Source organism: Hypanus sabinus (genome assembly GCF_030144855.1).
Source record: "Hypanus sabinus isolate sHypSab1 chromosome 5 unlocalized genomic scaffold, sHypSab1.hap1 SUPER_5_unloc_1, whole genome shotgun sequence".
NCBI classification, from domain to species: Eukaryota; Metazoa; Chordata; class Chondrichthyes; order Myliobatiformes; family Dasyatidae; genus Hypanus; species Hypanus sabinus.
In genome coordinates, this window is record NW_026778917.1 from 702017 (window position 1) to 729007 (window position 26991).

At 48.2% G+C, this 26991-nt stretch overlaps 1 protein-coding gene across 1 annotated transcript in view; it reads left to right on the forward strand.

Moving 5' to 3' along the window:
* The window catches only part of vps52 (VPS52 subunit of GARP complex), a 131155-nt gene that overhangs the window by 88026 nt on the left and 16138 nt on the right, over positions 1-26991 (forward strand). The window contains exons 12-17 of the mRNA XM_059957504.1: positions 4417-4572; positions 5988-6106; positions 13790-13913; positions 16205-16300; positions 18306-18413; positions 19110-19175. Coding sequence (XP_059813487.1) covers positions 4417-4572; positions 5988-6106; positions 13790-13913; positions 16205-16300; positions 18306-18413; positions 19110-19175 — 669 coding nt within the window. The remainder of the gene's footprint in view (positions 1-4416; positions 4573-5987; positions 6107-13789; positions 13914-16204; positions 16301-18305; positions 18414-19109; positions 19176-26991) is intronic.

Below are 26991 nucleotides of genomic sequence, written 5' to 3' on the forward strand. Positions count from 1 at the left end.
CTCCAACCTCCATTCCCTGTCCTGGACTCTCAGACACGAAGACGTCACCCCTCTAACCTCCATTCCCTGTCCCGGACTCTCAGACACTCAGACATCACCCCTCCAACCTCCATTCCCTGTCCTGGACTCTCAGACACGTAGACATCACCCCTCCAACCTCCATTCCCTGTCCCGGACTCTCAGACACGTAGACATCACCCCTCCAACCTCCATTCCCTGGCCTGGACTCTCAGACACTCAGACATCTCCCCTCCAACCTCCATTCCCCGGCCTGTACTCTCAGACACGTAGACATCACCCCTCCAACCTCCATTCCCCGGCCTGGACTCTCAGACACTCAGACATCACCCCTCCAACCTCCATTCCCTGTCCCGGACTCTCAGACACTCAGACATCACCCCTCCAACCTCCATTCCCCGGCCTGGACTCTCAGACACTCAGACATCACCCCTCCAACCTCCATTCCCTGTCCTGGACTCTCAGACACGTAGACATCACCCCTCCAACCTCCATTCCCTGTCCTGGACTCTCAGACATGTAGACATCACCCCTCCAACCTCCATTCCCTGTCCTGGACTCTCAGACACGAAGACGTCACCCCTCCAACCTCCATTCCCTGTCCCGGACTCTCAGACACTCAGACATCACTCCTCCAACCTCCATTCCCCGGCCTGGACTCTCAGACACGTAGACATCACTGCTTCAACCTCCATTCCCTGTCCCCGGACTCTCAGACACGTAGACATCACCCCTCCAACCTCCATTCCCTGTCCCGGACTCTCAGACACGTAGACATCACCCCTCCAACCTCCATTCCCTGTCCCGGACTCTCAGACACGTAGACATCACCCCTCCAACCTCCATTCCCTGTCCCGGACTCTCAGACACTCAGACATCACCCCTCCAACCTCCATTCCCTGTCCCGGACTCTCAGACACTCAGGCATCACCCCTCCAGGCTCCATTCCCTGTCCCGGACTCTCAGACACTCAGACATCACCCCTCCAACCTCCATTCCCTGTCCCGGACTCTCAGACACTCAGGCATCACCCCTCCAGGCTCCATTCCCTGTCCCGGACTCTCAGACACTCAGACATCACCCCTCCAACCTCCATTCCCTGTCCTGGACTCTCAGACACTTAGACATCACCCCTCCAACCTCCATTCCCTGTCCTAGACTCTCAGACACTTAGACATCACCCCTCCAACCTCCATTCCCTGTCCCGGACTCTCAGACACTCAGGCATCACCCCTCCAGGCTCCATTCCCTGTCCCGGACTCTCAGACACTCAGACATCACCCCTCCAACCTCCATTCCCTGTCCTGGACTCTCAGACACTTAGACATCACCCCTCCAACCTCCATTCCCTGTCCTGGACTCTCAGACAAAAAGACATCACCCCTCCAACCTCCATTCCCTGTCCTGGACTCTCAGACACGTAGACATCACCCCTCCAACCTCCATTCCCTGTCCCGGACTCTCAGACACGTAGACATCACCCCTCCAACCTCCATTCCCTGTCCCGGACTCTCAGACACGTAGACATCACCCCTCCAACCTCCATTCCCTGTCCTGGACTCTCAGACACGTAGACATCACCCCTCCAACCTCCATTCCCCGGCCTGGACTCTCAGACATGAAGACATCACCCCTCCAACCTCCATTCCCTGTCCCGGACTCTCAGACACTCAGACATCACCTCTCCAACCTCCATTCCCTGTCCCGGACTCTCAGACACTCAGACATCACCTCTCCAACCTCCATTCCCTGTCCCGGACTCTCAGACACTCAGACATCACCCCTCCAACCTCCATTCCCTGTCCTGGACTCTCAGACACGAAGACATCACCTCTCCAACCTCCATTCCCTGTCCCGGACTCTCAGACACTCAGACATCACCCCTCCAACCTCCATTCCCTGTCCTGGACTCTCAGACACGAAGACATCACCCCTCCAACCTCCATTCCCTGTCCCGGACTCTCAGACACTCAGACATCACCCCTCCAACCTCCATTCCCTGTCCTGGACTCTCAGACACGAAGACATCACCCCTCCAACCTCCATTCCCTGTCCCGGACTCTCAGACACGTAGACATCACCCCTCCAACCTCCTTTCCCTGTCCTGGACTCTCAGACATGTAGACTTCACCATTTCAACCTCCATTCCCTGAGCTAGACTCCCAGACGTAGACATCAGGCCTCCAACATCCAGTTCCTGGCCTGGGCTCCCAGACATGTAGCCAGCCTCCAGTTCCTGGCCTGGACTTAGAACATAAGGTCGTATGATATAGGAGCAGAATTAGGTCATTTGGCTCATTGCATCAGCTTGCCATTTCATTGTGGCGGATCCAATTTTTCTCTCAGCCCCAGTCTCCTGCCCTTTCTCCATATGCCTTCATGCCCTGACCAATAAAGAATCTATCAACCTCTGCCTTAAATATACATAAAGACTCGGCCTCCACAGCTGCCTGTGGCAAAGAATTCCACAGTTTCACTACTCTCTGGCTGAAGAAATTTCTCCTTATCTCTGTGCTAAAAGGACTCCCCTCTATCCTAAGGCTGTGTCCTCTGGTTTTAGACTCTCTCACCATAAGAACATCCTCTCCACCTCCACTCTATTAAGGCCTTTCACCATTCGATAGGTTTCAATTGAGTCACCCCTCATTCTTGTGAATTCTAGTGAATACAGGCCCAGAGCTGTCAAACACTATTCATATGACAAACCATCTAATCCAGGAATCATTTTTGTAAACCTCTTTTGAACCCTCTCCAATTTCAGCATAAGATAAAGGGCCCAATCCTGCTCACAGTGCTCCATGGGAGGCCTCACCAGTGCTTTATCGGTCTCAACATCACATCCTTGTTTTTATATTTTAGTCCCCTTGAAATGAACGCTGACATTGCATTTGTCTTCCTCACCACAGACTCAATCTGCAAATTATCCTTTAGGGAATCCTGCACAAGGACTCCCAGGTCACTTTGCACTTCAGTTTTTTGTATTTTCTCTCCATTTAGAAAACAGCCAGCTTTTCATTTCTTCTGCCAAAGTGCATGACTATACACTCCCCAACACTGTATTCCATCTGCCATTTCTTCGCCTATTCTCCTAATTTGTCTAAGTCCTTCTGTAGCCTCTCTACTTCCTCAAAACCAGCTGTCCCTCCGTCTATCTTCATATCATATGCAAACTTTTCAATAAAGCCATCAATTCCATCATTCAAATCATTGACATATAATGTAAAATGAATCGGTCCCAACACAGACCTCTGTGGAACACCATTATTCACCAGCAGCCAGCAAGAAAAGGCTTCCTTCAATACTAGCAACACACATTTCCAGCATCTGCAGATTTCCTCGTGTTTCCCTCAATGCTACTCTTTGCCTCCTGCCAATCAGCCACTACTGTATCCATGCTAGAATCTTTCCTGTAATTCCATGGACTCGTAGCTTGTTAAGTAGCCTCATGTGTGCCACCTTGTCAAAGGCCTTCTGAAAATCCAAGTGCACAACATCAACTGATTTTCCTTTGTCTATCCTGTTTGTTATTTCTTCATAGAAATCTAACAGATTTGTCAGGCAAGGTTTTCCCTTGAGGAAACCATGTTGGCTGTGGCCTGTTTTATCACGTGCCTCCAAGTACCTTGAGACCTCGTCCTTAAAATGGACTCCAACATCTTCCCAACCACTGAGGTCAGATAACTGGCCAATGGTTTCCTTTCTATTGTCTCTCTCTCTTCTTGAAGAGTGGAGTGACAATGGAAGGAAGGAAGCCTTTTCTGGCTGGCTGCTGGTGAATAGTGACGTTCCACAGGTCTGTGTTGGGCCTGATTCTTTCTACTGATAGATCTGACATCATGTCTCCAACCTCCAGTTCCTGGCCTGGAGTTTCAGACACGTATACATCAGGTCTTCAACACTATTCCGTGGCCTGGACTCACAGAGATGTAGACATCACCCCTCCAACCTCTATTCCCTGGCTTGGTCTCTCAGACACATAGACGTCACCCTTCCAAACTCCATTCCCTGGGCTGGACTCCCAGAAGTGTAGAGATTGGGTTCTAACTTCCTGACACGCTGACTCAGCGACTGGGTCTCTAGATTCTGATGGCTTTTGTCCAATCAAAACTTATTGCTTCATGACTGTTTTCCTGATCATGGGGCTTTGAACTCCAGGACTATACCTCCACAGTCCTCTGACCCCGAGACTCACTGCCACCCCCGTCAGGACTGCTGACTGTTCTCATTCCTATTCAGATTTGAAATCTGTTGCTTGTATTTCACTGTTTGTTTCGATGTATATTTGATAAATAAATCTGAATCTGGAAGCCTTTTAAGATAATTTGGTGACTGGTAAAATAATTTGCTTTTAACCATTTGATATGCTTACCATGTGACACCAATCTGTTCACCCCTCAGTATCCCTTTGAGAGTCTGTTCCGCAGTCAGCATTATGCTCTCCTCGATAACAGCTGCCGGGAATACCTATTCCTCTGCGATTTCTTCATGGTGACTGGAAACTCTGCTCAGGACCTCTTCAATGCCGTCATGGGGAAGACTCTCACCATGTTCTTGGTAATTTGATGCTTCCTCCAGTCTTTTAAATGCGTTGCTCTGGATTTCCAGCATCTGCAGAATCTCTTGTGTTTATGGCCAGGGTTGTAAACACTCTGTTACATCATTTCTCCTGATTAGGGTCGATGTACTGGGCCTGTTTGATTAACACAGTGCACAAAACAGTCTTGGACCTGAGTCCTCCCTGGACCCACTGTTCATGCTTTTTCTCCAAACTATTGCTGAAAAAACCAGAACAGTATTTTCACCTTGGGGAGCTGGGATAACATGATCTTGTGTCCCAGAAACCGGGGCTGACTTTCATCCACAAATTTGCTGATCCAGTTAACAGCATTGCCATTCAGTACATTGATACTCCATTAGTCACAGGCCTCCAGTCTGAGAAGCAATCATCTGCTCTGGCTCCTCACATAAAGCCAATGTCTAATCCAATGTACGACTTCAACTTCAGTGCCAACCGAGGTAACGTCCCAGAAACCAGGGGCTGAGCTGTTAGGGCAACACAGCTGTGGTAAGCGGTATTGTGCACTGCTGGTTAATGAACAAGCCATAGAAAACTACAGCTCAGAAACAGGCCTTTTGGCCCATTTAGTCCATGTCAAACCATTTAAACTGCCTACTTCCATTGACCTGCATCCAGACCATAGCCCTACCATCCACGTACCTATTCAAACTTCTCTTGAACAATGTAGTCAAAGTTTCATCCACCATTTGGCAGGTAGCTCATTCTATACTCTCTCCACCCTCTGAGTGAAGAAGTTTCCCCTCATGTTCCCCTTAAACATTTCACCTTCTACCCTTAATGCATGACCTCTAGTTGTATTCTCACCCAACCTCTGTGGCAAAAGCTGCTTGCATCTACCCTATCTATACTCCTCATAATTGTGTATACTTCTATCAAATCTCCCCTCAATCTTCTATGTTCTGGGGAATGAAATTCTAACCCATTCAATCTTTCCTTATAACTGAGGCCCTTTCCCTAAGACCCATTAATATTGCTTTTCTTTGTACGCAGTCTCAGTGTGTACAGTGGTGTGGCTGAATCCGATACAACATCACCAGCCATTCTGGGGCAGTTGGGTGCCACGGTAGCATAGTGGTTAGTCTCATGTTACTGCCACTCAGGGCGCCTGAGTTTGGAATTCAGTTCCAGCAAGTTTGTATGTTTTCTTTGTGCGCATGGGTTTCCTCCGAGTGCTGTGGTTTCCTCCCACAGTCCAAAAACGTAACAGTAGATAAATTTATAGGTTAGGGTCCAGTTGGTAACTTGTTGAGCTTAAGAGGCCAGAGGGGCATCTCTAAATAAATAAATAAATGTGGGAGGTTTGATCAAGATGACAATGAGCGCTGGGAGACTTTACCTATTACTTCGTGTTGGTGGCTCAGTTACTGTTTATAATTTCTCTTTCTTTCAGAAACACATGGATACCTATGTTGCTGATAGCTTTGACAGTATTGCTATCTTCCTGTGCATCCACATCATCCTCCGCTTCAAGACCATCATGGCAAAGCGAAACGTCCCTGCTGTCGATAAGTAATTAACGGTTTAAGTGTTAGTGAAACTATATGACACTGAAACAGCTGGCAAGTCAGTCAGTATCCTTGGAGATAGAAAAATGGACTGTGAAATGTTCCCCAAATCTCCGATCCACTCCCCCTCTGGGGTAAAATCACACTGTAACCCATTCCCCAAATCTCCGATCCACTCTCCCTCTGGTAAAATCACTCTGTTACCCATTCCCCAAATCTCTGATCCACTCTTCCCTGGTGTAAAATCACTCTGTTACCCATTCCCCAAATCTCCGATCCACTCCCCCCCTGGGGTAAAATCACTCTGTTACCCATTCCCCAAATCTCCAATCCACTCTCCCTCTTGGGTAAAATCACAGTTACCCGTTCCCCAAATCTCCGATCCACTCCCCCCCCGGTGTAAAATCACTCTGTTACCCATTCCCCAAATCTCCAGTCTGCCCCCCAGTGTAAAATCACTCTGTTACCCATTCCCCAAATCTCCGATCCACTCCCCCTCTGGGGTTAAATCACTCTGTTACCCATTCCCCAAATCTCCGATCCACTCTCCCTCTTGGGTAAAATCACAGTTACCCGTTCCCCAAATCTCCGATCCACTCCCCCCCTGGTGTAAAATCACTCTGTTACCCATTCCCCAAATCTCCGATCCACTCCCCCTCTGGGGTTAAATCACTCTGTTACCCATTCCCCAAATCTCCGATCCACTCTCCCTCTGTGGTAAAATCACAGTTACCCGTTCCGTATTCTCCAATCTTCTCCCCCTCCCGGGGTAAAATCACACTGTTACCCATTCCTCAAATCTCAGATCCTGTCTCAATATCCCACCCTGCTCCAGAATGCAAAATCAGTGTTATTTTTACTGATTTATGTCATGAAAGGTAATGGCTTGAGATGGTGGCATCCACCATGAAGACCCTCATAATCTGGGAGATGCCTTCTTCTCATTGCTCCCATCATGAAGGAGGTATAGGAGGCTGAATGCAATGTCTTAGGAACAGCTTCTTACCAATCGGCCAGTGATTGGGTACAAATGACAACAGAGCAGAGTTAAATTGTACCACAGAGGCAAAATTCAAAAGGATAAAAGAATTCAGAACTGAAGGTAGCATTCAGAATAAGATGAATGAACATGTGGTGCAATTAGAGATTGGTTGGTATGATGTTGTGGTATCACTGAGTTGTAGCTGACAGAAGGTCATAGTTGACCAATGCAAACTCTCTCGGAATTCTAGGATGTAGTCCATCTGGCCCTGGGGACTTACCCACAAGACTTTTGAGTTTGCCTAGTACCTTTTCTTTTGTAATAGCAATGGCACTCACTCCTGCTCCCTGACAGTCGTGGACCTCTGGCACACTGCTAGTGTCTATCACAGTGAAGACAGATGCAAAGTACCCATTAAGTTCATCTGCCATTTCTTTGTCCCCCATTACTACCTCACCAGCATCATTTTCCAGTGGTCCAATATCAACTCTCACCTCCCTTTTAGTGTTGGCACGTGGCCAAGTGGTTACGGTGTTCGTCTAGTTATCTGAAGGTCACTAGTTCGAGCCTTGGCTGAGGCTGCATGTGTGTCCTTGAGCAAGGCACTTAACCACACATTGCTCTGCGACGACACCGGTACCAAGCTGTATGAGTCCTAATGCCCTTCCCTTGGATAATATTGGTGGCGTGGAGAGGGGAGACTTGAAGTTTGGGCAACTGCCAGTCTTCCATAAAAAAACCTTGCCCAGGCTTGCGCCCTGGAAACTTTCCAAGGTGCAAATCCATGGTCAGTCGAGACTAACGGAGGCCTACACTCTTTACTCTTTATATAACTAAAAAAAAGTTGTATCCTGCTTAATATTACTGCCTAGTTCACCCCCATATTTCATCTTCTCCCTTCTTAAAGCTTTTTTAGTTGCCTTTTGTTGGATTTTGAAAGCTTCCCAATCATCCAGCTTTTCACTCACTTTTGCTACCTTAAATGCTCTTTCCTTGGCTTTCATGCAGTCCTTAACTTTCCTTGCCAGCCACAGTTGCCTACCCATGCCACTTGAGAACTGCTTCTTCTGTGGGACATTATCTGTCGTGCACCTTGTGAACTATTCCAAAAAGTTCAGCCGCCTCTGCTCTGCTGTCATCCCCACCAGTGTCTTCCTCCAGTCCAACTGGGGAAACTCCCCTCTCATGCCTCTAATCCCCTCACTCTCCCTTTGTTCCGTTGTGATACATCTGACTTGTGCTTCTCCCTCTCACACTGCAGTGTGAATTCGGTCATGTTACGATCACTGCCTCCTAAGGGTTCCTTTACGTTGAACTCCCGAATAAGATCTGGGTTATTACACAACACCCAATCTAAGACAGCCTTTCCCAGAGTAGGCTCAAGCACAAGCTGCTCTAAAAAGCCATCTTGTAGGCATTCAACACATTCCCTCTCTTACAATCCACCGTCAACCTGATTTTCCCAATCCCCATGTCCCCTATTATAATTGTGACATTACCCTTATTACATGCCTTTTCCAGTTCCCTTTGCAATCTCAACCCCACATCCTGGCTATCACTTAGAGGCCTATATATGATGCCCATAATAGTTTTTTTTACCCTTGCAATTTCTTAACTACACCCACAAAAATTAAATTCTCTGACCCAATGTCACCTTTTCTAAAGGTGTAATTCTATCTCTTACCAACAGAGCCACACCATTGCCTATGCCTTCCTGCCTGTCCTTTCAATACAAACCATATCCTTTGATTTTAAGCTCCCAACTATGGCCTTCTTTCAGCCATGACTCAGTGATGTCCACAGTGTCATACCAACCAATCTCTAATTGTGCCATGAGTTTGCCCGCCTTATTTGAATGCTATGCGCATTTAAGTACAGCACCTTCAGTCCTGCATACTTCCTCTGTGGTACAATTTAACTCTTTGCTCTGTCTGTGTTTGTACCCAGTCATTGGCTTGTCCTTCCTTACATTCATGTTATACCCATCATCTACTTGTAAGCATAAAAACTGTCCTTACCCATAGCCCTCTATTTTTCTAAGCTCAAAATCGAAGATAGCGTGCAACAGAGATGATAGAAAGGACAGGCAAGAGAGGCTTAATCACAGCCAGTAGCATGATTTACAGGACAATAGAGGCATGGTGCAGTTAAAACACTAAGCAACAAATACTGGACTGAAAATGTTATATTTGAATGCACACAGCATAAGGAATAAAATAGACGATCTTGAAATTCAGGTGCAGATGGGAAAATATGACGTTGTGGGCATCTCTGAAACTTAGCTAAAGGATGGCTGCCATTGGGAGCTGAACGTCTAAGAATATATGGTATATCGGAAAGATAGGTTAGTAGGCAGAGGGGGTGGTATGTCTCTGTGTATAAGAAATAATATTAAATCATTAGAAAGGAGTTACATAGAATTGGAAGGTTTAGAGTCTCTATGGATTGAGTTAAGGAATGCCAAGGGTAAAAGGACCCTAATGGCAGTTGTATACAGGCCTCCAAACAGCAGCCGGGATGTGGATTATAAATTACAGCAGGAGATAGAAAAGGCGTGTTAGACAGGCAATGTCATGATAATCGTTGGGGATTTTAACATGAAAGTGGATTGGGAAAACCTGGTCAGTACTGGACCTCAAGAGAGAGAATTTGTAGAATGTCTTAAGGGATGGCTTTTTAGAACAGCTTGTTGTTGAGCCCACTTGGGGATCAGCTTTGCTGGATTGGGTGTTGTGCAATGATCCAGAGGTGATAAGAGAGCTTAAGGTTGAGGAATTTAGGGTTCAGTGATCACAACATGATCAAGTTCACATTGAAATTTGAGAGAGTAATTATAAAATCCAATGTGTCGGTATTTCAGTGGAATAAAGGAAATTACAGTGGCAGGAGAGGGGAACTGGCCAAAGTTGACTGGAAAGGGACATTTGCAGGATGGCTGGAATTCCTGCAAAAAATGAGGGAAATGCAAGACAGATATATTCCAAATAAGAAGAAATTTTCAAATGGAAGAAGGACACTACCGTGACTGACAGGTGAAGTCAGAGCCAAAGTAAAAGCAAAGGAGAGGGCATACAAGGAAGCCAGAGCTAGTGGGAAGATAGAGGATTGGGAAGTTTTTAAAAACTTGCAGAAGGAAACTAAGAAGGTCATTAGGAAGGAAAAGATCAATTATGAAAGGAAGCTGGCAGCTAATATCAAAGACGATACTAAAAGCTTTTTTAAGTATATAAAGGGTAAAAGAGAGTTGAGGGTAGATATAGGATCAATAGAAAATGATGCTGGAGATATTGTAATGAGAGACACAGTTATGGCAGAGGAACTGAATGCGTATTTTGCATCAGTATTCGCAGTGGAAGACGCCTGCAGTATACCGGCCATTCAAGAGCGTCAGGGAAGTGAAGTTTGTGCAGTGACAATTATGACTGAAAAGGTGCTCAGGAAACTTAATGGTCTGATGGAATGCACCCTTGGGTTCTGAAGGAAGTAGCTGGAGAGATTGCAGAGGCGTTAACGATGATCTTTCAAGAATCTTTAGATCCTGGCATTGTACTGGATGACTGGAAAACTGCAAATGTAACTCTGCTATTTAAGAAGGTTGGGAGGCAGCAGGAAGGAAACTATCCTGTCAGCCTGACATCAGTGGTTAGGAAGTTGTTGGAAACGATTGTTAGCGATGAGATTACAGAGTACCTGGAGGCACATGACAAGATAGGCCAAAGCCAGCATGGTTTCCTGAAAGGAAAATCCTGCCTGACAAACCTACTGCAATTTTTTGAGGAAATTACAAGCAGGGTAGACAAAGGAGATGTAGTAGATGTGATGTACTTGGATTTTCAGAAGGCCTTCGACAAGGTGCCGCACATGAGGCTGCTTAGCAAGATAAGACCCCATGGAATTACAAGGAAGTTACTAGTGTGGGAGGGGCATTGGCTGGTCGGCAGAAAACAGAGAGTGGGAATAAAGGGATCCTATTCTGGCTGGCTGCTGGTTACCAGTGGAGTTCCACAGTGGTCGATGTTGGAACTGCTGCTTTTTACGATGTATGTCAATGATTTGGACTACAGTATTAATGGATTTGTGGCTAAATTTCCCGATAATACAAAGATAGATGGAGGAGTGGGTAGTGTTGAGGAAACAGAGAGCCTGCAGAGAGACTTAGATAGTTTAGGGGAATAGACAAAGAAGTGGCAAATGAAATACAATGTTGGAAAGTATATGGTCATGCACTTTGGTGGAAGAAATCAACGAGCAGACTATTATTTAGATGGGGAGAGAATTCAAAATGCTAAGATGCAAAGGGACGGGAGTCTTTGTGCAGGATACCCTGAAGGTTAACCTCCAGGTTGAGTCAGTTGAGAAGAAGGTGAATGTAATGTTGGCATTCATTTCTAGAGGTATAGAATATAAGAGCAGGGATGTGATATTGGTAAGATACTTGAGAGACCACTCTTGGAGTATTGTGTGCAGTTTTGGGCTCCTTATTTTAGAAAGAATATAAGACATTGGAGAGGGTTCAGAGAAGATTCACAAGAATGATTCCAGGGATGAAAGGGGAACATCTGGCAGCTCTTGGGCTGTATTCCCTGGAGTTCAGGAGAATGAGGGGGATCTCATAGAAACATTCTGAATGTTAAAAGGCCTGCACATTTAGATATGGCAGTTATTTCCCATGGTAGGGGAGTCTAGGACAAGAGGGCGTGACTTCAGGATTAAAGGACGTTCATTTAGAACTGTGATGCAGAGAAATTACTTTAGTCAGAAGGTGGTAAATCTGTGGAATTTGTTGCCACGAGCGGCTGTGGAGGCCAAGTCATTGGGTGCATTTAAGGCAGAGATAGATAGGCTCTCGATTGGGGTATGGGGAGGGCAGGGGAGTGGGGATGACTGGAAGAATTGGATCAGCCATGATTGAATGGTGGAGCAGACTTGCCTATTTTTGCTCCTATATCTTATGGTCCTATGGTCTAAAACTTCCAGGGGTCTGTGCTGACCAGGGGACAAGTTTATCTGATCCTACTGACCTACAGATAGTCTGAACTGAACCCTCCATGTGTGGTTTAACCAGGTCTGATACACTACTACACTTCCTCAGTCTGCCCCACACAAAGCCCTGACTAGACCATAACATCGAATTGTACAGTGCAGTACAGGCCTTTCAGCCCATGAGGTGTGCCAACCTTTTACCCTACTCCAAGATCAATATAACCCTTCCCATGTTAGAAAGCCCTCCATGTGCCTATCTTTAATATCCTTAATGCAGTTGCTTTTACCATCACCCCTGACACAACGTTCCACACACCCTTCACTCTGTGTATATAAAAAAAATACCTCCTCCACCCCCCCCCCCCCACCATGTACTTCCCTCCAATCATCTTACAATTACCTCAGAATCAGGCTTATTATCACCGGTATGTGTCATGAAATAATACCCCCTTTCTGCCCTGGGAAAGAGTCTTTGCCTGTCCTCTTGATCTGCGCCTCATCATCTTGTACACCTCTATCAAGCCACCTATTATCCTCCTTTGCTTCAAAGAGAAAAGCCCCAGCTTGCTCAACCTATCCTCATAGGACATGGTCACCGATCCAGACAGCATCCTGGTAAATCTCTGCACTCCCTTCCACTTATTTGCCAATCGTCGTGAAATCATTGACTATGTGTAAGAATGGAAAGCATAAGTTCATTATTGTAAATATTTATTTTTATTATTTAAGAAGTTTATTTTGATGAGAAAACAATTTCAGACACTCAGCCAGTGAGTAAGGGTGGGGGGGAGTAAGGAGTGTGTGTGTGTGTGTGTGAGAGAGAGAGAGAGAGAGAGAGGGAGGTCACAAAGGATCCCACTCAACCTGCTCATGGACTGTTGTTCCCACTCTCGTCAGGGAGGAGGCTACACCAGGACCACCAGACTCAAAAACAGTTACTTTCCCCAACCAGTAGGGCCGATCAACACCCCCACCACGAACTCCACCACTACTTTATTATTTCCCATCAGTCACCTTATGCACAGCCCAGGGACATATGTATGTATAGAAGTTATCTTATAGAACGTCGAATAGTACAGCACATTACAGGCCCTTCGGTCCACAATGCTGTGCCGACCCTCAAACCCTACCTCCCATATAACCCCCCACCTTAAATTCCTCCATACACCTGTCTAGTAGTCTCTTAAACTTCACTAGTGTATCTGCCTCCACCACAGACTCAGGCAGTGCATTCCATGCACCAACCACTCTGAGTAAAAAACATTCCTCTAATATCCCCCTTGAACTTCCCTCCCCTTACCTTAAAGCCATGTCCTCTTGTACTGAGCAGTGGTGCCCTGGGGAAGAGGCGCTGGCTGTTCCCTCTGTCTATTCCTCTTAATATCTTGTACACATCTATCATGTCTCCTCTCATCCTCCTTCTCTCCAAAGAGTAAAGCCCTAGCTCCCTTAATCTCTGATCATAATCCATACTCTCTAAACCAGGCAGCATCCTGGTAAATCTCCTCTGTACCCTTTCCAATGCTTCCACATCCTTCCTATACTGAGGTGACCAGAACTGGACACTGTACTGGACATGTATTAACCTTTATGATTTTATGATTATTATTATTATTGTCTTTATTGTATCTTTGGTGCTGCATTGGATCTGGAGTAAAAATGATTTCATTCTCCTTTACCCTTGTGTACAGGAATGATGTTAAACAATATTGAACTTTGCAGGTACTGGGATACCCTACTGGAAATACTCTGGCCAAGGTTTGAATACATCCTGGAGCTGAACATTCAGAGCATTCGTAACACGGACCCACAGAGACTCGGTGCCCTCGACACCCGCCCACACTATGTGAGGAGCTCCTGGGCCTCTGAGGGTTGGGAGATGGGGTTGCTGGTTATGTTAGAGTGTTGGACAGGCTAACACGACTCTCATGTTCCAGACACAGCCTGAGAGGTATAAGCCCATCACCTTACTGAAGCATAGGCCGCCAAGAGCAGCTTGCCAGAGTCCTCTGTCCTGGTGTTGCTCAGCCATACATCCTCCAATCAAAGATCCTTTCTGACCTGCGACTGAGACCTTTGGAGCCTCTGCTGTCATTCCTGTAACTTATGTTTCTACAGGATGGGTTCCCAACATGCATAAATCCTCCTCCTTTCACAGCTGGGTTTGGGACAGTCCGTGGCAGAGTTAGGCGTCAGAGAGTAAGACAGTATCTTTTTCCCACGAAAGAAATGTCTAATACCAAACGGCATGTATTTAAGGTGAGAGGGGTTAGTTTCAAAGGAGATGTGAAGGGCAAATTTATCTTTTATACAGAGAGCAGTGGGTGCCTGGAATGTGCTGCTTACAAGATGTTTCGATAGGCACATGAATGTGAGGAAAGTGGGAGGATATGGACATTGTGTAGGCAAAAGAGATTAATTCACAATTAGATTACTAATTTAACTGATTCGGCACAACACCGTGGGCTGAAGAGTCTGTTCCTGTTCCAAGCATTTCAGACGTTCATAATTCTTTAAACATGGTAGCACAGAAGAGGGTCAATAAGATTCAAAGAGTACGGAGAAATTTCTAAGGCTGTGGCCAGAACTTGAGGTCCTGAGTTATAGGGAAAGGTTGAATAGGTTAGGACTTTACGCCCTGGAGCGCAGGAGAATGAGGAAAGATTTCATGGAGGTATACAGAATAATGAGGGGAATAGATAGGTTAAATGCAATTCGGCTTTTTCCACCGAGGTTGGGTGGGACTATAACTGGAGATGAGTGGAACCTGAAGGAGAACTGAGGAGAACTGAAGGAGGGTGGTGAGAGTGTGGATGAACTGGATGTGGGTTCGACTGCAACATTTAAGAGAATTTTGGATAACTACATGGATGAGAGGGGTATGGAAGGCTATGGTCCTGTCGTGAGTTGATGGAACTAGACTAATTTGGCACAGGCTAGATGGGCCAAAGGGCATGTATTGTTCTTGCAGTGGTGTATAACTGTTTGGTCCCTCACTGATTGTGTACCTGTGGTCTTTCCCTTGGCCCTCGCTGATTGTGTACCTGACGCAACGTCCTTACACATCTGGAGAAGAAGGATGCTTATGTGAGAATACTGGTCTTGGACTACAGTTGAGCATTCAATACCATAGTTCCATCCAGGCTCAACAGGAAGCTCAGAGACCTTGGCCTTCACGCTGCCTTGTGCAGCTGGATTCTGGACTTCCTGTCAGGCTCCCTCACCTCCAACCCTCTGACTCTCAATACAGGAGCCCCTCAGGGCTGTGTACTGAGTCCCCTCCTTTACTCCCTATGTACCCATGACAGTATCTCCACCCACAGCTCTAATCTGCTAATTAAATTTGCCGACGACACTACATTGATTGGTCTGATCTCAAACAATAATGAGATGGCCAACAAGGAAGAAGTTATCTCTCTGACACAGTGGTGTCAAGAACACAACCTCTCTCACGTTACAAAAGCAAAGGAGCTGGCTGTGGATGACAGGAGGAATGGAGACGGGCTAACCCCAGCTGACATCAGTGGATCTGGGGTTGAGAGGGTGAACAGTTTCTTGCCACCCTCATCACTGAGGACCTCACGAGGTCTGTACACACCGGCTGTGTGGTGAAAAAGGCACAACTGCCCCTCTTTCAACTCAGACGATTGAGGAAGTTTGGTGTGGGCCCCCAAATCCTAAGAACTTTCCACAGGGGCACAACTACAGAGAGTGGTGCAGACACGCTCAGCGCATCTGTAGTTGTAAACTTCCCATGATTCAGGACTTTTACAAGGATAGGTGTGTATAAAGGGCCCGTGGGATCACTGGGGACCCAAACCATCCCAACCACAATCTATTCCAGCTGCTACCATTTGGGAAACGGTACCACAGCATAAAAGCCAGGACCAACAGGCTCCAGGACAGTTTCTTCCACCAGGCCATCAGACCGATGAGCTGACGTTGATTTGAGTGTACTCGATATTACATTGACTGTTTCATTCATTGTAAATTACTATGATTGCACATTGCACATTTAGATGGAAACATAAAGATTTTTACTCCTCTTGTATGTGAAATGTGTAAGAAATAAAGTCAATTCAATTCAATGCTGTTGTCCCTTGCTGACTGTGTGCCTGTGGTCACTTCCCCCTGCAGGTCACCAGGCGGTACGCAGAGTTCTCCTCGGCGATCGTCAGCATCAATGAAACTTACCCCAACGAGAAGACGCATAATCTACTCGCACAGCTTCAGGTCGGTGTTTATGCAAAGCTCAGCATTCACAGTCAACAGGCTGTGCTCAAATCCTAGAGTGTAACACCCGAGAGTGCTGGAGCAGCAGCCAAGTGTCGTAACATATTCCAGCACCAACAAAAGCATACTGACAATGTTCAGCAGAATAGGCCCCTTTTCCACCCTCCCAGACTGCTCCATCATGGACACCAGCCTTCCCAGCATCCAGCACACTTTCAAAAGGTGATGCCTCAAAAAGGCGGCTTCCATCATTAATGACCTCCATCACCCAGGACATGCCACCGTCAGGGAGGAGGTACACACAGATTCAGGAACAGCTTCTTCCCCTGTCAGTAGATTTCTGACTAAATAATGAACCTCACCACAGTAGCTCACTATTTCTGTTAATTTGTTTTGCTCACTTCTTGTATTACTTATTTAATTTAATATATATATTTGCTATAATTCATAGTTTTTATTATGACCTGTACTGTACTGCTGATGCAAAATACCAAATTTCACGACATATGCCAAAAATTCTGGTTCTGATCTTGAGACGCTAGGGCAGGGCACCTCCGGGCTTGGCTTGGTCTCTCTGACCTGCGGGCATTGGCCCTTTGATCTCCACCTCAGGGCTTGTGACCTTCTAACCCCTACCTACCTCCTAGCTTTGTGTGTATGTGAGTGTGTGCACGCACACTCTGGGTGAACAGCTTTCCGGACCACTTACTTATTACAGTGCAAAGACAGTGCACTCTAAATAGTAACCTCATCAAGCTTCAGAATAATGCCTCTGTTGGAATAAGACCACACCACAAAGGAGCAGAAGTAGGCCATTCAGCCCATTGAGTCTGCTCCACCATTCTCTTGCCTTCTCACCATAACCTTTCATGCCCTGACTAATCAAGAACCTGTCAACCTCCACTTTAACTATACCCAATGACTTGACCTTCACAGCCACCTGTGGCAATGAATTCTATAGATTCACCACCCTCTGGCTAAAGAAATTCCTCCTCATCTCTGTTCCAAATGGACATCCCTCTATTCTGAGGCTGTACATCTGGTCCTAGACCCCCCCCCCCCACCCCATTCTCTCCACATCCACTCATAAGATAATAAGAAATAGGAGCATGAGTAGGCCATCCGGCCCATCGAGCCTGCCCCGCCATTCAATAAGATCATGGCTGATTTGTCCGCAAACTCAGCTCCAAAGCTCCATCTACCTGCCTTTTCCCCATAGCCCTTAATTCCAAGAGACAATAGGTGCAGGAGTAGGCCATTCGGCCCTTCTAGCCAGCACCGCCATTCAATGTGATTATGGCTGATCATCCACAGTCAGTACCCCGTTCCTGCCTTCTCCCCATAGCCCTTGACTCCGCTATCTTTAAGAGCTCTATCTAACTCTTTCTTGAAAGCATCTAGAGAATTGGCCTCCACTGCCTTCTGAGGCAGAGCATTCCACAGATCCACAACACTGGATGAAAAAGTTTTTCCTCAACTCCGTTCTAAATGGCCTACCCCTTTGAGAAGTTTGAGAAGAAGTTTGGTATGTTACCAAATGCTGTCACAATTGTCTACAGATGTACCGTGGAGAGTATTCTAACGGGTTGTGTCACTGTCTAGTGTGAAGTGGCCACTGCACTGGACCAGAAACAGCTGCAGACAAACTCAGCCAGCTCCATTGTGGGCATTAGCCTCTCCAGCATCAAGGGCACAATCAGTAAAGACTCCCATTACTCTTCTCATTGCTACCATCAAGGAAAAGGAACAGGAGCTTGAAGACACACACTCAACATTTCAGGACAGCTTCTTCCCCTTCACCATCGGATTTCTGAATGGACAGTGAACCCATCAACACTACCCCTGTGTTCTTTTTGCACTACATATTAATTGACTTTTTATATATTTTTTCTTTTATGATGTACTATTTTGTTATTGTACCGCTGCTGCTAAAGAACAAAGTTCATGACAAGTGCTGGTGGTATGATTCGGACCCTAATGACGCAGCTTGCCTTTGGCCACTCAGGTGGAGGTAGAGAACTTTGTGCTGCGGATGGCCGCGGAGTTCGCTTCTCGGAAGGAGCAGCTGATCTTCCTCATTAACAACTATGACATGATGCTGGGCGTCTTAATGGTGAGTCCCATCCTCTCCCCTTTGAGAAAGATGAGCTGGCATTGGAGAGCGTAAGAATGAAAGGATTAACGTACGAGGAGGTTTTGAAAGCGCCTGTATTCACTGGAGGTTAAAAAAATGAGGGGGAATATCAATGAAACCCATTGAATATTCACAGGTCGAGATAGAGTGGATGTGAAGACGATGTTTCCTGCAGTGGGGAAATTCAGGACCAGAGGGCACAGCCTCAGTCTAGAGGGATGTCCATTTAGAACAGAGAAGTGCAGGAATTTCTTCAACCAGAGGGTAGTGAATCTGTGGAATTCATCGTCACAGACAACTGTGGAGGCCAAGTTATTGACTGTATTTAAAGCTGAGGTTGATACATTCCTGATTAGTCAAGGAGTCAAAGATTATGGGGAGAAGACAGGAGAATGGGGCTGAGAGAGATAATAAATCAACCATGACAAAATGGCAGAAAAGACTTGATGGGCTGAATACTCCTATCTCTTATGGTCACATGGAGAGGGGTAAGAGAAGGTTGGGGGATGGGCGTGAGCGGACATTGGGAGGGGTTTGAAGTACGGGCAGGAAATGGAGCTGGTTGGGGTGTTAGCTTCTGTAACACAACCCCATCCAGTACATCTCTGGATGTCCCAGTGTATCAGTATGCCAGTTACTATGATTCCTGCTCTTTATCCTGGATTTTGTCTCCAGGAGCGGGCAGCTGATGACAGCAAGGAGGTGGAGAGTTTCCAGCAGCTTCTGGGTGCCCGAACTCAGGTGAGTAACCCCTCCTCAACCAGTTTCTAGACGGGCCAGGACGAGGATTGGAATCCGGTGCCTGGCGGATAACCTCGACCACGGGTAAAGTGGGCTTACAGACATTTACGTGCGCCTGAATATCTGAATTATACTCAGGCGTTGCCAGCCTGTGAACTGAGAGGCCAGCTGCACTTTTTGTAGCATTCCTAGAATGGGAACTGGGGGGAGCGTGTGGGAGGGGGTGTGCTAGTTACTGTTCCGATGTTCCTGGCTCCCATGCGGACAACATTCCCAGCTTACAAATAGTGGGTTATTCTTCGATTCTGATGCGTACTCCCACATTCCTGATCACCATTCCCCAATATATCCAGTCTGTTCTCCAACATCCCTGATACACTGTGGCTCAGCATTTCTGATTTCTTGCTCCTTCATTCCCAGTTTCAGTTCCAGTATTCCCAGCCCCAAGAAAGAATAGTATGTACCACTGCCACTTTTCCCTCTGTGTCTGTACTGGGATTTTTCCTGTTTCCCATTGTGTATGTAAGTGACATTGCCCTGTTTCCTCTGTGTTTGTACCTGGGATTTTCCTGTTTCTCACTGCATCTATACTGGGATTTTCCTGGTTCCAACTATGTCTGTACCCGATGTTGCCCTGTTTGCAAACTGTGTCTGTACCCGATGTTGCCCTGTTTCCCACTGTGTCTGTACCCGATGTTGCCCTGTTTCCCTCTGTGTCTGTACCCGATGTTGCCCTGTTTGCAAACTGTCTGTACCCGATGTTGCCCTGTTTCCCACTGTGTCTGTACCCGATGTTGCCCTGTTTCCCACTGTGTCTGTACCCGATGTTGCCCTGTTTCCCTCTGTGTCTGTACCCGATGTTGCCCTGTTTCCCTCTGTGTCTGTACCCGATGTTGCCCTGTTTCCCACTGTGTCTGTACCCGATGTTGCCCTGTTTCCCTCTGTGTCTGTACCCGATGTTGCCCTGTTTCCTCTGTGTCTGTACCCGATGTTGCCCTGTTTCCCACTGTGTCTGTACCCGATGTTGCCCTGTTTTCCTCTGTGTCTGTACCCGATGTTGCCCTGTTTCCTCCATGTCTGTACTGGGATTTTCCTGTTTCTCACTGTGTCTGTACCTGATGTTGCCCTGTTTCCTCTGTGTCTGTACCCGATCTTGCCCTGTTTCCCACTGTGTCTGTACCCGATGTTGCCCTGTTTGCAAACTGTGTCTGTACCCGATGTTGCCCTGTTTCCCTCTGTGTCTGTACCCGATGTTGCCCTGTTTCCTCTGTGTCTGCACCCGATGTTGCCCTGTTTCCCACTGTGTCTGTACCCGATGTTGCCCTGTTTTCCTCTGTGTCTGTACCCGATGTTGCCCTGTTTCCTCCATGTCTGTACTGGGATTTTCCTGTTTCTCACTGTGTCTGTACCTGATGTTGCCCTGTTTCCTCTGTGTCTGTACCCGATCTTGCCCTGTTTCCCACTGTGTCTGTACCCGATGTTGCCCTGTTTGCAAACTGTGTCTGTACCCGATGTTGCCCTGTTTCCTCTGGGTCTGTACACGATGTTGCCCTGTTTCCCTCTGTGTCTGTAAACGATGATGCCCTGTTTCCCTCTGTGTTTGTACCCGATGTTGCCCTGTTTGCAGACTGTGTCTGTACCCGATGTTGCCCTGTTTCCCACTGTGTCTGTACCCGATGTTGCCCTGTTTCCCACTGTGTCTGTACCCGATGTTGCCGTTTCCCTCTGTGTCTGTACCCGATGTTGCCCTGTTTCCGCACTGTGTCTGTACCCGATGTTGCCCTGTTTCACACTGTGTCTGTACCCGATGTTGCCCTGTTTCCGCACTGTATCTGTACCCGATGTTGCCCTGTTTCACACTGTGTCTGTACCCGATGTTGCCCTGTTTCACACTGTGTCTGTACCCGATGTTGCCCTGTTTGCAAACTGTGTCTGTACCCGATGTTGCCCTGTTTCCCACTGTGTCTGTACCCGATGTTGCCGTTTCCACACTGTGTCTGTACCCGATGTTGCCCTGTTTCCCTCTGTGTCTGTACCCGATGTTGCCCTGTTTTCCTCTGTGTCTGTACCCGATGTTGCCCTGTTTCCCTCTGTGTCTGTACCCGATGTTGCCGTTTCCTCTGTGTCTGTACCCGATGTTGCCCTGTTTCCACTGTGTCTGTACCCGATGTTGCCCTGTTTCCACACTGTGTCTGTACCCGATGTTGCCCTGTTTCACACTGTGTCTGTACCCGATGTTGCCCTGTTTGCAGACTGTGTCTGTACCCGATGTTGCCCTGTTTGCAAACTGTCTGTACCCGATGTTGCCCTGTTTCCCACTGTGTCTGTACCCGATGTTGCCCTGTTTCCTCTGTGTCTGTACCCGATCTTGCCCTGTTTCCCACTGTGTCTGTACCCGATGTTGCCCTGTTTGCAAACTGTGTCTGTACCCGATCTTGCCCTGTTTCCCACTGTGTCTGTACCCGATGTTGCCCTGTTTCCCTCTGTGTCTGTACCCGATGTTGCCCTGTTTCCCTCTGTGTCTGTACCCGATGTTGCCCTGTTTCCCACTGTGTCTGTACCCGATGTTGCCCTGTTTCCCTCTGTGTCTGTACCCGATGTTGCCCTGTTTCCTCTGTGTCTGTACCCGATGTTGCCCTGTTTCCCACTGTGTCTGTACCCGATGTTGCCCTGTTTTCCTCTGTGTCTGTACCCGATGTTGCCCTGTTTCCTCCATGTCTGTACTGGGATTTTCCTGTTTCTCACTGTGTCTGTACCTGATGTTGCCCTGTTTCCTCTGTGTCTGTACCCGATCTTGCCCTGTTTCCCACTGTGTCTGTACCCGATGTTGCCCTGTTTGCAAACTGTGTCTGTACCCGATGTTGCCCTGTTTCCCTCTGTGTCTGTACCCGATGTTGCCCTGTTTCCTCTGTGTCTGCACCCGATGTTGCCCTGTTTCCCACTGTGTCTGTACCCGATGTTGCCGTTTCCACACTGTGTCTGTACCCGATGTTGCCCTGTTTCCCTCTGTGTCTGTACCCGATGTTGCCCTGTTTTCCTCTGTGTCTGTACCCGATGTTGCCCTGTTTCCCTCTGTGTCTGTACCCGATGTTGCCGTTTCCTCTGTGTCTGTACCCGATGTTGCCCTGTTTCCACTGTGTCTGTACCCGATGTTGCCCTGTTTCCACACTGTGTCTGTACCCGATGTTGCCCTGTTTCACACTGTGTCTGTACCCGATGTTGCCCTGTTTGCAGACTGTGTCTGTACCCGATGTTGCCCTGTTTGCAAACTGTCTGTACCCGATGTTGCCCTGTTTCCCACTGTGTCTGTACCCGATGTTGCCCTGTTTCCTCTGTGTCTGTACCCGATCTTGCCCTGTTTCCCACTGTGTCTGTACCCGATGTTGCCCTGTTTGCAAACTGTGTCTGTACCCGATCTTGCCCTGTTTCCCACTGTGTCTGTACCCGATGTTGCCCTGTTTCCCTCTGTGTCTGTACCCGATGTTGCCCTGTTTCCCTCTGTGTCTGTACCCGATGTTGCCCTGTTTCCCACTGTGTCTGTACCCGATGTTGCCCTGTTTCCCTCTGTGTCTGTACCCGATGTTGCCCTGTTTCCTCTGTGTCTGTACCCGATGTTGCCCTGTTTCCCACTGTGTCTGTACCCGATGTTGCCCTGTTTTCCTCTGTGTCTGTACCCGATGTTGCCCTGTTTCCTCCATGTCTGTACTGGGATTTTCCTGTTTCTCACTGTGTCTGTACCTGATGTTGCCCTGTTTCCTCTGTGTCTGTACCCGATCTTGCCCTGTTTCCCACTGTGTCTGTACCCGATGTTGCCCTGTTTGCAAACTGTGTCTGTACCCGATGTTGCCCTGTTTCCCTCTGTGTCTGTACCCGATGTTGCCCTGTTTCCTCTGTGTCTGCACCCGATGTTGCCCTGTTTCCCACTGTGTCTGTACCCGATGTTGCCCTGTTTTCCTCTGTGTCTGTACCCGATGTTGCCGTTTCCCTCTGTGTCTGTACCCGATGTTGCCCTGTTTCCGCACTGTGTCTGTACCCGATGTTGCCCTGTTTCACACTGTGTCTGTACCCGATGTTGCCCTGTTTCCGCACTGTATCTGTACCCGATGTTGCCCTGTTTCACACTGTGTCTGTACCCGATGTTGCCCTGTTTCACACTGTGTCTGTACCCGATGTTGCCCTGTTTGCAAACTGTGTCTGTACCCGATGTTGCCCTGTTTCCCACTGTGTCTGTACCCGATGTTGCCGTTTCCACACTGTGTCTGTACCCGATGTTGCCCTGTTTCCCTCTGTGTCTGTACCCGATCTTGCCCTGTTTCCCACTGTGTCTGTACCCGATGTTGCCCTGTTTGCAAACTGTGTCTGTACCCGATGTTGCCCTGTTTCCTCTGGGTCTGTACACGATGTTGCCCTGTTTCCCTCTGTGTCTGTAAACGATGATGCCCTGTTTCCCTCTGTGTTTGTACCCGATGTTGCCCTGTTTGCAGACTGTGTCTGTACCCGATGTTGCCCTGTTTCCCACTGTGTCTGTACCCGATGTTGCCCTGTTTCCCACTGTGTCTGTACCCGATGTTGCCGTTTCCCTCTGTGTCTGTACCCGATGTTGCCCTGTTTCCGCACTGTGTCTGTACCCGATGTTGCCCTGTTTCACACTGTGTCTGTACCCGATGTTGCCCTGTTTCCGCACTGTATCTGTACCCGATGTTGCCCTGTTTCACACTGTGTCTGTACCCGATGTTGCCCTGTTTCACACTGTGTCTGTACCCGATGTTGCCCTGTTTGCAAACTGTGTCTGTACCCGATGTTGCCCTGTTTCCCACTGTGTCTGTACCCGATGTTGCCGTTTCCACACTGTGTCTGTACCCGATGTTGCCCTGTTTCCCTCTGTGTCTGTACCCGATGTTGCCCTGTTTTCCTCTGTGTCTGTACCCGATGTTGCCCTGTCTCCCTCTGTGTCTGTACCCGATGTTGCCGTTTCCTCTGTGTCTGTACCCGATGTTGCCCTGTTTCCACTGTGTCTGTACCCGATGTTGCCCTGTTTCCACACTGTGTCTGTACCCGATGTTGCCCTGTTTCACACTGTGTCTGTACCCGATGTTGCCCTGTTTGCAAACTGTGTCTGTACCCGATGTTGCCCTGTTTCCCACTGTGTCTGTACTGGGATTTTCCTGTTTCCCACTGTGTCTGTACCTGATGTTGCCCTGTTTCCTCTGTGTCTCTACCCGATCTTGCCCTGTTTCCCACTGTGTCTGTACCCGATGTTGCCCTGTTTGTAAACTGTGTCTGTACCCGATGTTGCCCTGTTTCCTCTGGGTCTGTACCCGATGTTGCCCTGTCTCCTCTGTGTCTGTACCCGATGTTGCCCTGTTTCACACTGTGTCTGTACCCGATGTTGCCCTGTTTCCCTCTGTGTCTGTACCCGATGTTGCCCTGTTTCCCACTGTGTCTGTACCCGATGTTGCCCTGTTTCCTCTGTGTCTGTACCCGATGTTGCCCTGTTTCCCACTGTGTCTGTACCCGATGTTGCCCTGTTTCCCTCTGTGTCTGTACCCGATGTTGCCCTGTTTCCTCTGTGTCTGTACCCGATGTTGCCCTGTTTCCCACTGTGTCTGTACCCGATGTTGCCCTGTTTTCCTCTGTGTCTGTACCCGATGTTGCCCTGTTTCCTCCATGTCTGTACTGGGATTTTCCTGTTTCTCACTGTGTCTGTACCTGATGTTGCCCTGTTTCCTCTGTGTCTGTACCCGATCTTGCCCTGTTTCCCACTGTGTCTGTACCCGATGTTGCCCTGTTTGCAAACTGTGTCTGTACCCGATGTTGCCCTGTTTCCCTCTGTGTCTGTACCCGATGTTGCCCTGTTTCCTCTGGGTCTGTACACGATGTTGCCCTGTTTCCCTCTGTGTCTGTAAACGATGATGCCCTGTTTCCCTCTGTGTTTGTACCCGATGTTGCCCTGTTTCCCCCTGTGTCTGTACCCGATGTTGCCCTGTTTCCCACTGTGTCTGTACCCGATGTTGCCCTGTTTCCCACTGTGTCTGTACCCGATGTTGCCGTTTCCCTCTGTGTCTGTACCCGATGTTGCCCTGTTTCCGCACTGTGTCTGTACCCGATGTTGCCCTGTTTCACACTGTATCTGTACCCGATGTTGCCCTGTTTCACACTGTGTCTGTACCCGATGTTGCCCTGTTTCCCACTGTGTCTGTACCCGATGTTGCCCTGTTTGCAAACTGTGTCTGTACCCGATGTTGCCCTGTTTCCCACTGTGTCTGTACCCGATGTTGCCGTTTCCACACTGTGTCTGTACCCGATGTTGCCCTGTTTCCCTCTGTGTCTGTACCCGATGTTGCCCTGTTTTCCTCTGTGTCTGTACCCGATGTTGCCCTGTTTCCCTCTGTGTCTGTACCCGATGTTGCCGTTTCCTCTGTGTCTGTACCCGATGTTGCCCTGTTTCCACTGTGTCTGTACCCGATGTTGCCCTGTTTCCACACTGTGTCTGTACCCGATGTTGCCCTGTTTCACACTGTGTCTGTACCCGATGTTGCCCTGTTTGCAAACTGTGTCTGTACCCGATGTTGCCCTGTTTCCCACTGTGTCTGTACTGGGATTTTCCTGTTTCCCACTGTGTCTGTACCTGATGTTGCCCTGTTTCCTCTGTGTCTCTACCCGATCTTGCCCTGTTTCCCACTGTGTCTGTACCCGATGTTGCCCTGTTTGTAAACTGTGTCTGTACCCGATGTTGCCCTGTTTCCTCTGGGTCTGTACCCGATGTTGCCCTGTCTCCTCTGTGTCTGTACCCGATGTTGCCCTGTTTCACACTGTGTCTGTACCCGATGTTGCCCTGTTTCCCTCTGTGTCTGTACCCGATGTTGCCCTGTTTCCCACTGTGTCTGTACCCGATGTTGCCCTGTTTCCTCTGTGTCTGTACCCGATGTTGCCCTGTTTCCCTCTGTGTTTGTACCCGATGTTGCCCTGTTTCCCTTTGTGTCTGTACCCGATGTTGCCCTCTTTCCCACTGTGTCTGTACCCGATGTTGCCCTGTTTCCCTCTGTGTCTGTTCCCGATGTTGCCCTGTTTCACACTGTGTCTGTACCCGATGTTGCCGTTTCCCTGTGTCTGTACCCGATGTTGCCCTGTTTCCCTCTGTGTCTGTACCCGATGTTGCCCTGTTTCCCACTGTGTCTGTACCCGATGTTGCCCTGTTTCCCACTGTGTCTGTACCCGATGTTGCCCTGTTTCCCCCTGTGTCTGTACCCGATGTTGCCCTGTTTCCCACTGTGTCTGTACCCGATGTTGCCCTGTTTCCCACTGTGTCTGTACCCGATGTTGCCCTGTTTCCCCCTGTGTCTGTACCCGATGTTGCCCTGTTTCCCACTGTGTCTGTACCCGATGTTGCCCTGTTTCACACTGTGTCTGTACCCGATGTTGCCCTGTTTCACACTGTGTCTGTACCCGATGTTGCCCTGTTTCCCTGTGTCTGTACCCGATGTTGCCCTGTCTCCTCTGTGTCTGTACCCGATGTTGCCCTGTCTCCTCTGTGTCTGGACCCGATGTTGCCCTGTCTCCTCTGTGTCTGTACCCGATGTTGCCGTTTCCCTCTGTGTCTGTACCCGATGTTGCCCTGTTTCCCACTGTGTCTGTACCCGATGTTGCCCTGTTTCCCACTGTGTCTGTACCCGATGTTACCCTTTTTCCCTCTGTGTCTGTACCCGATGTTACCCTGTTTCCACTGTGTCTGTACCCGATGTTGCCCTGTTTCCCTCTGTGTCTGTACCCGATGTTGCCCTGTTTCCCTCTGAGTCTGTACCCGATGTTGCCCTGT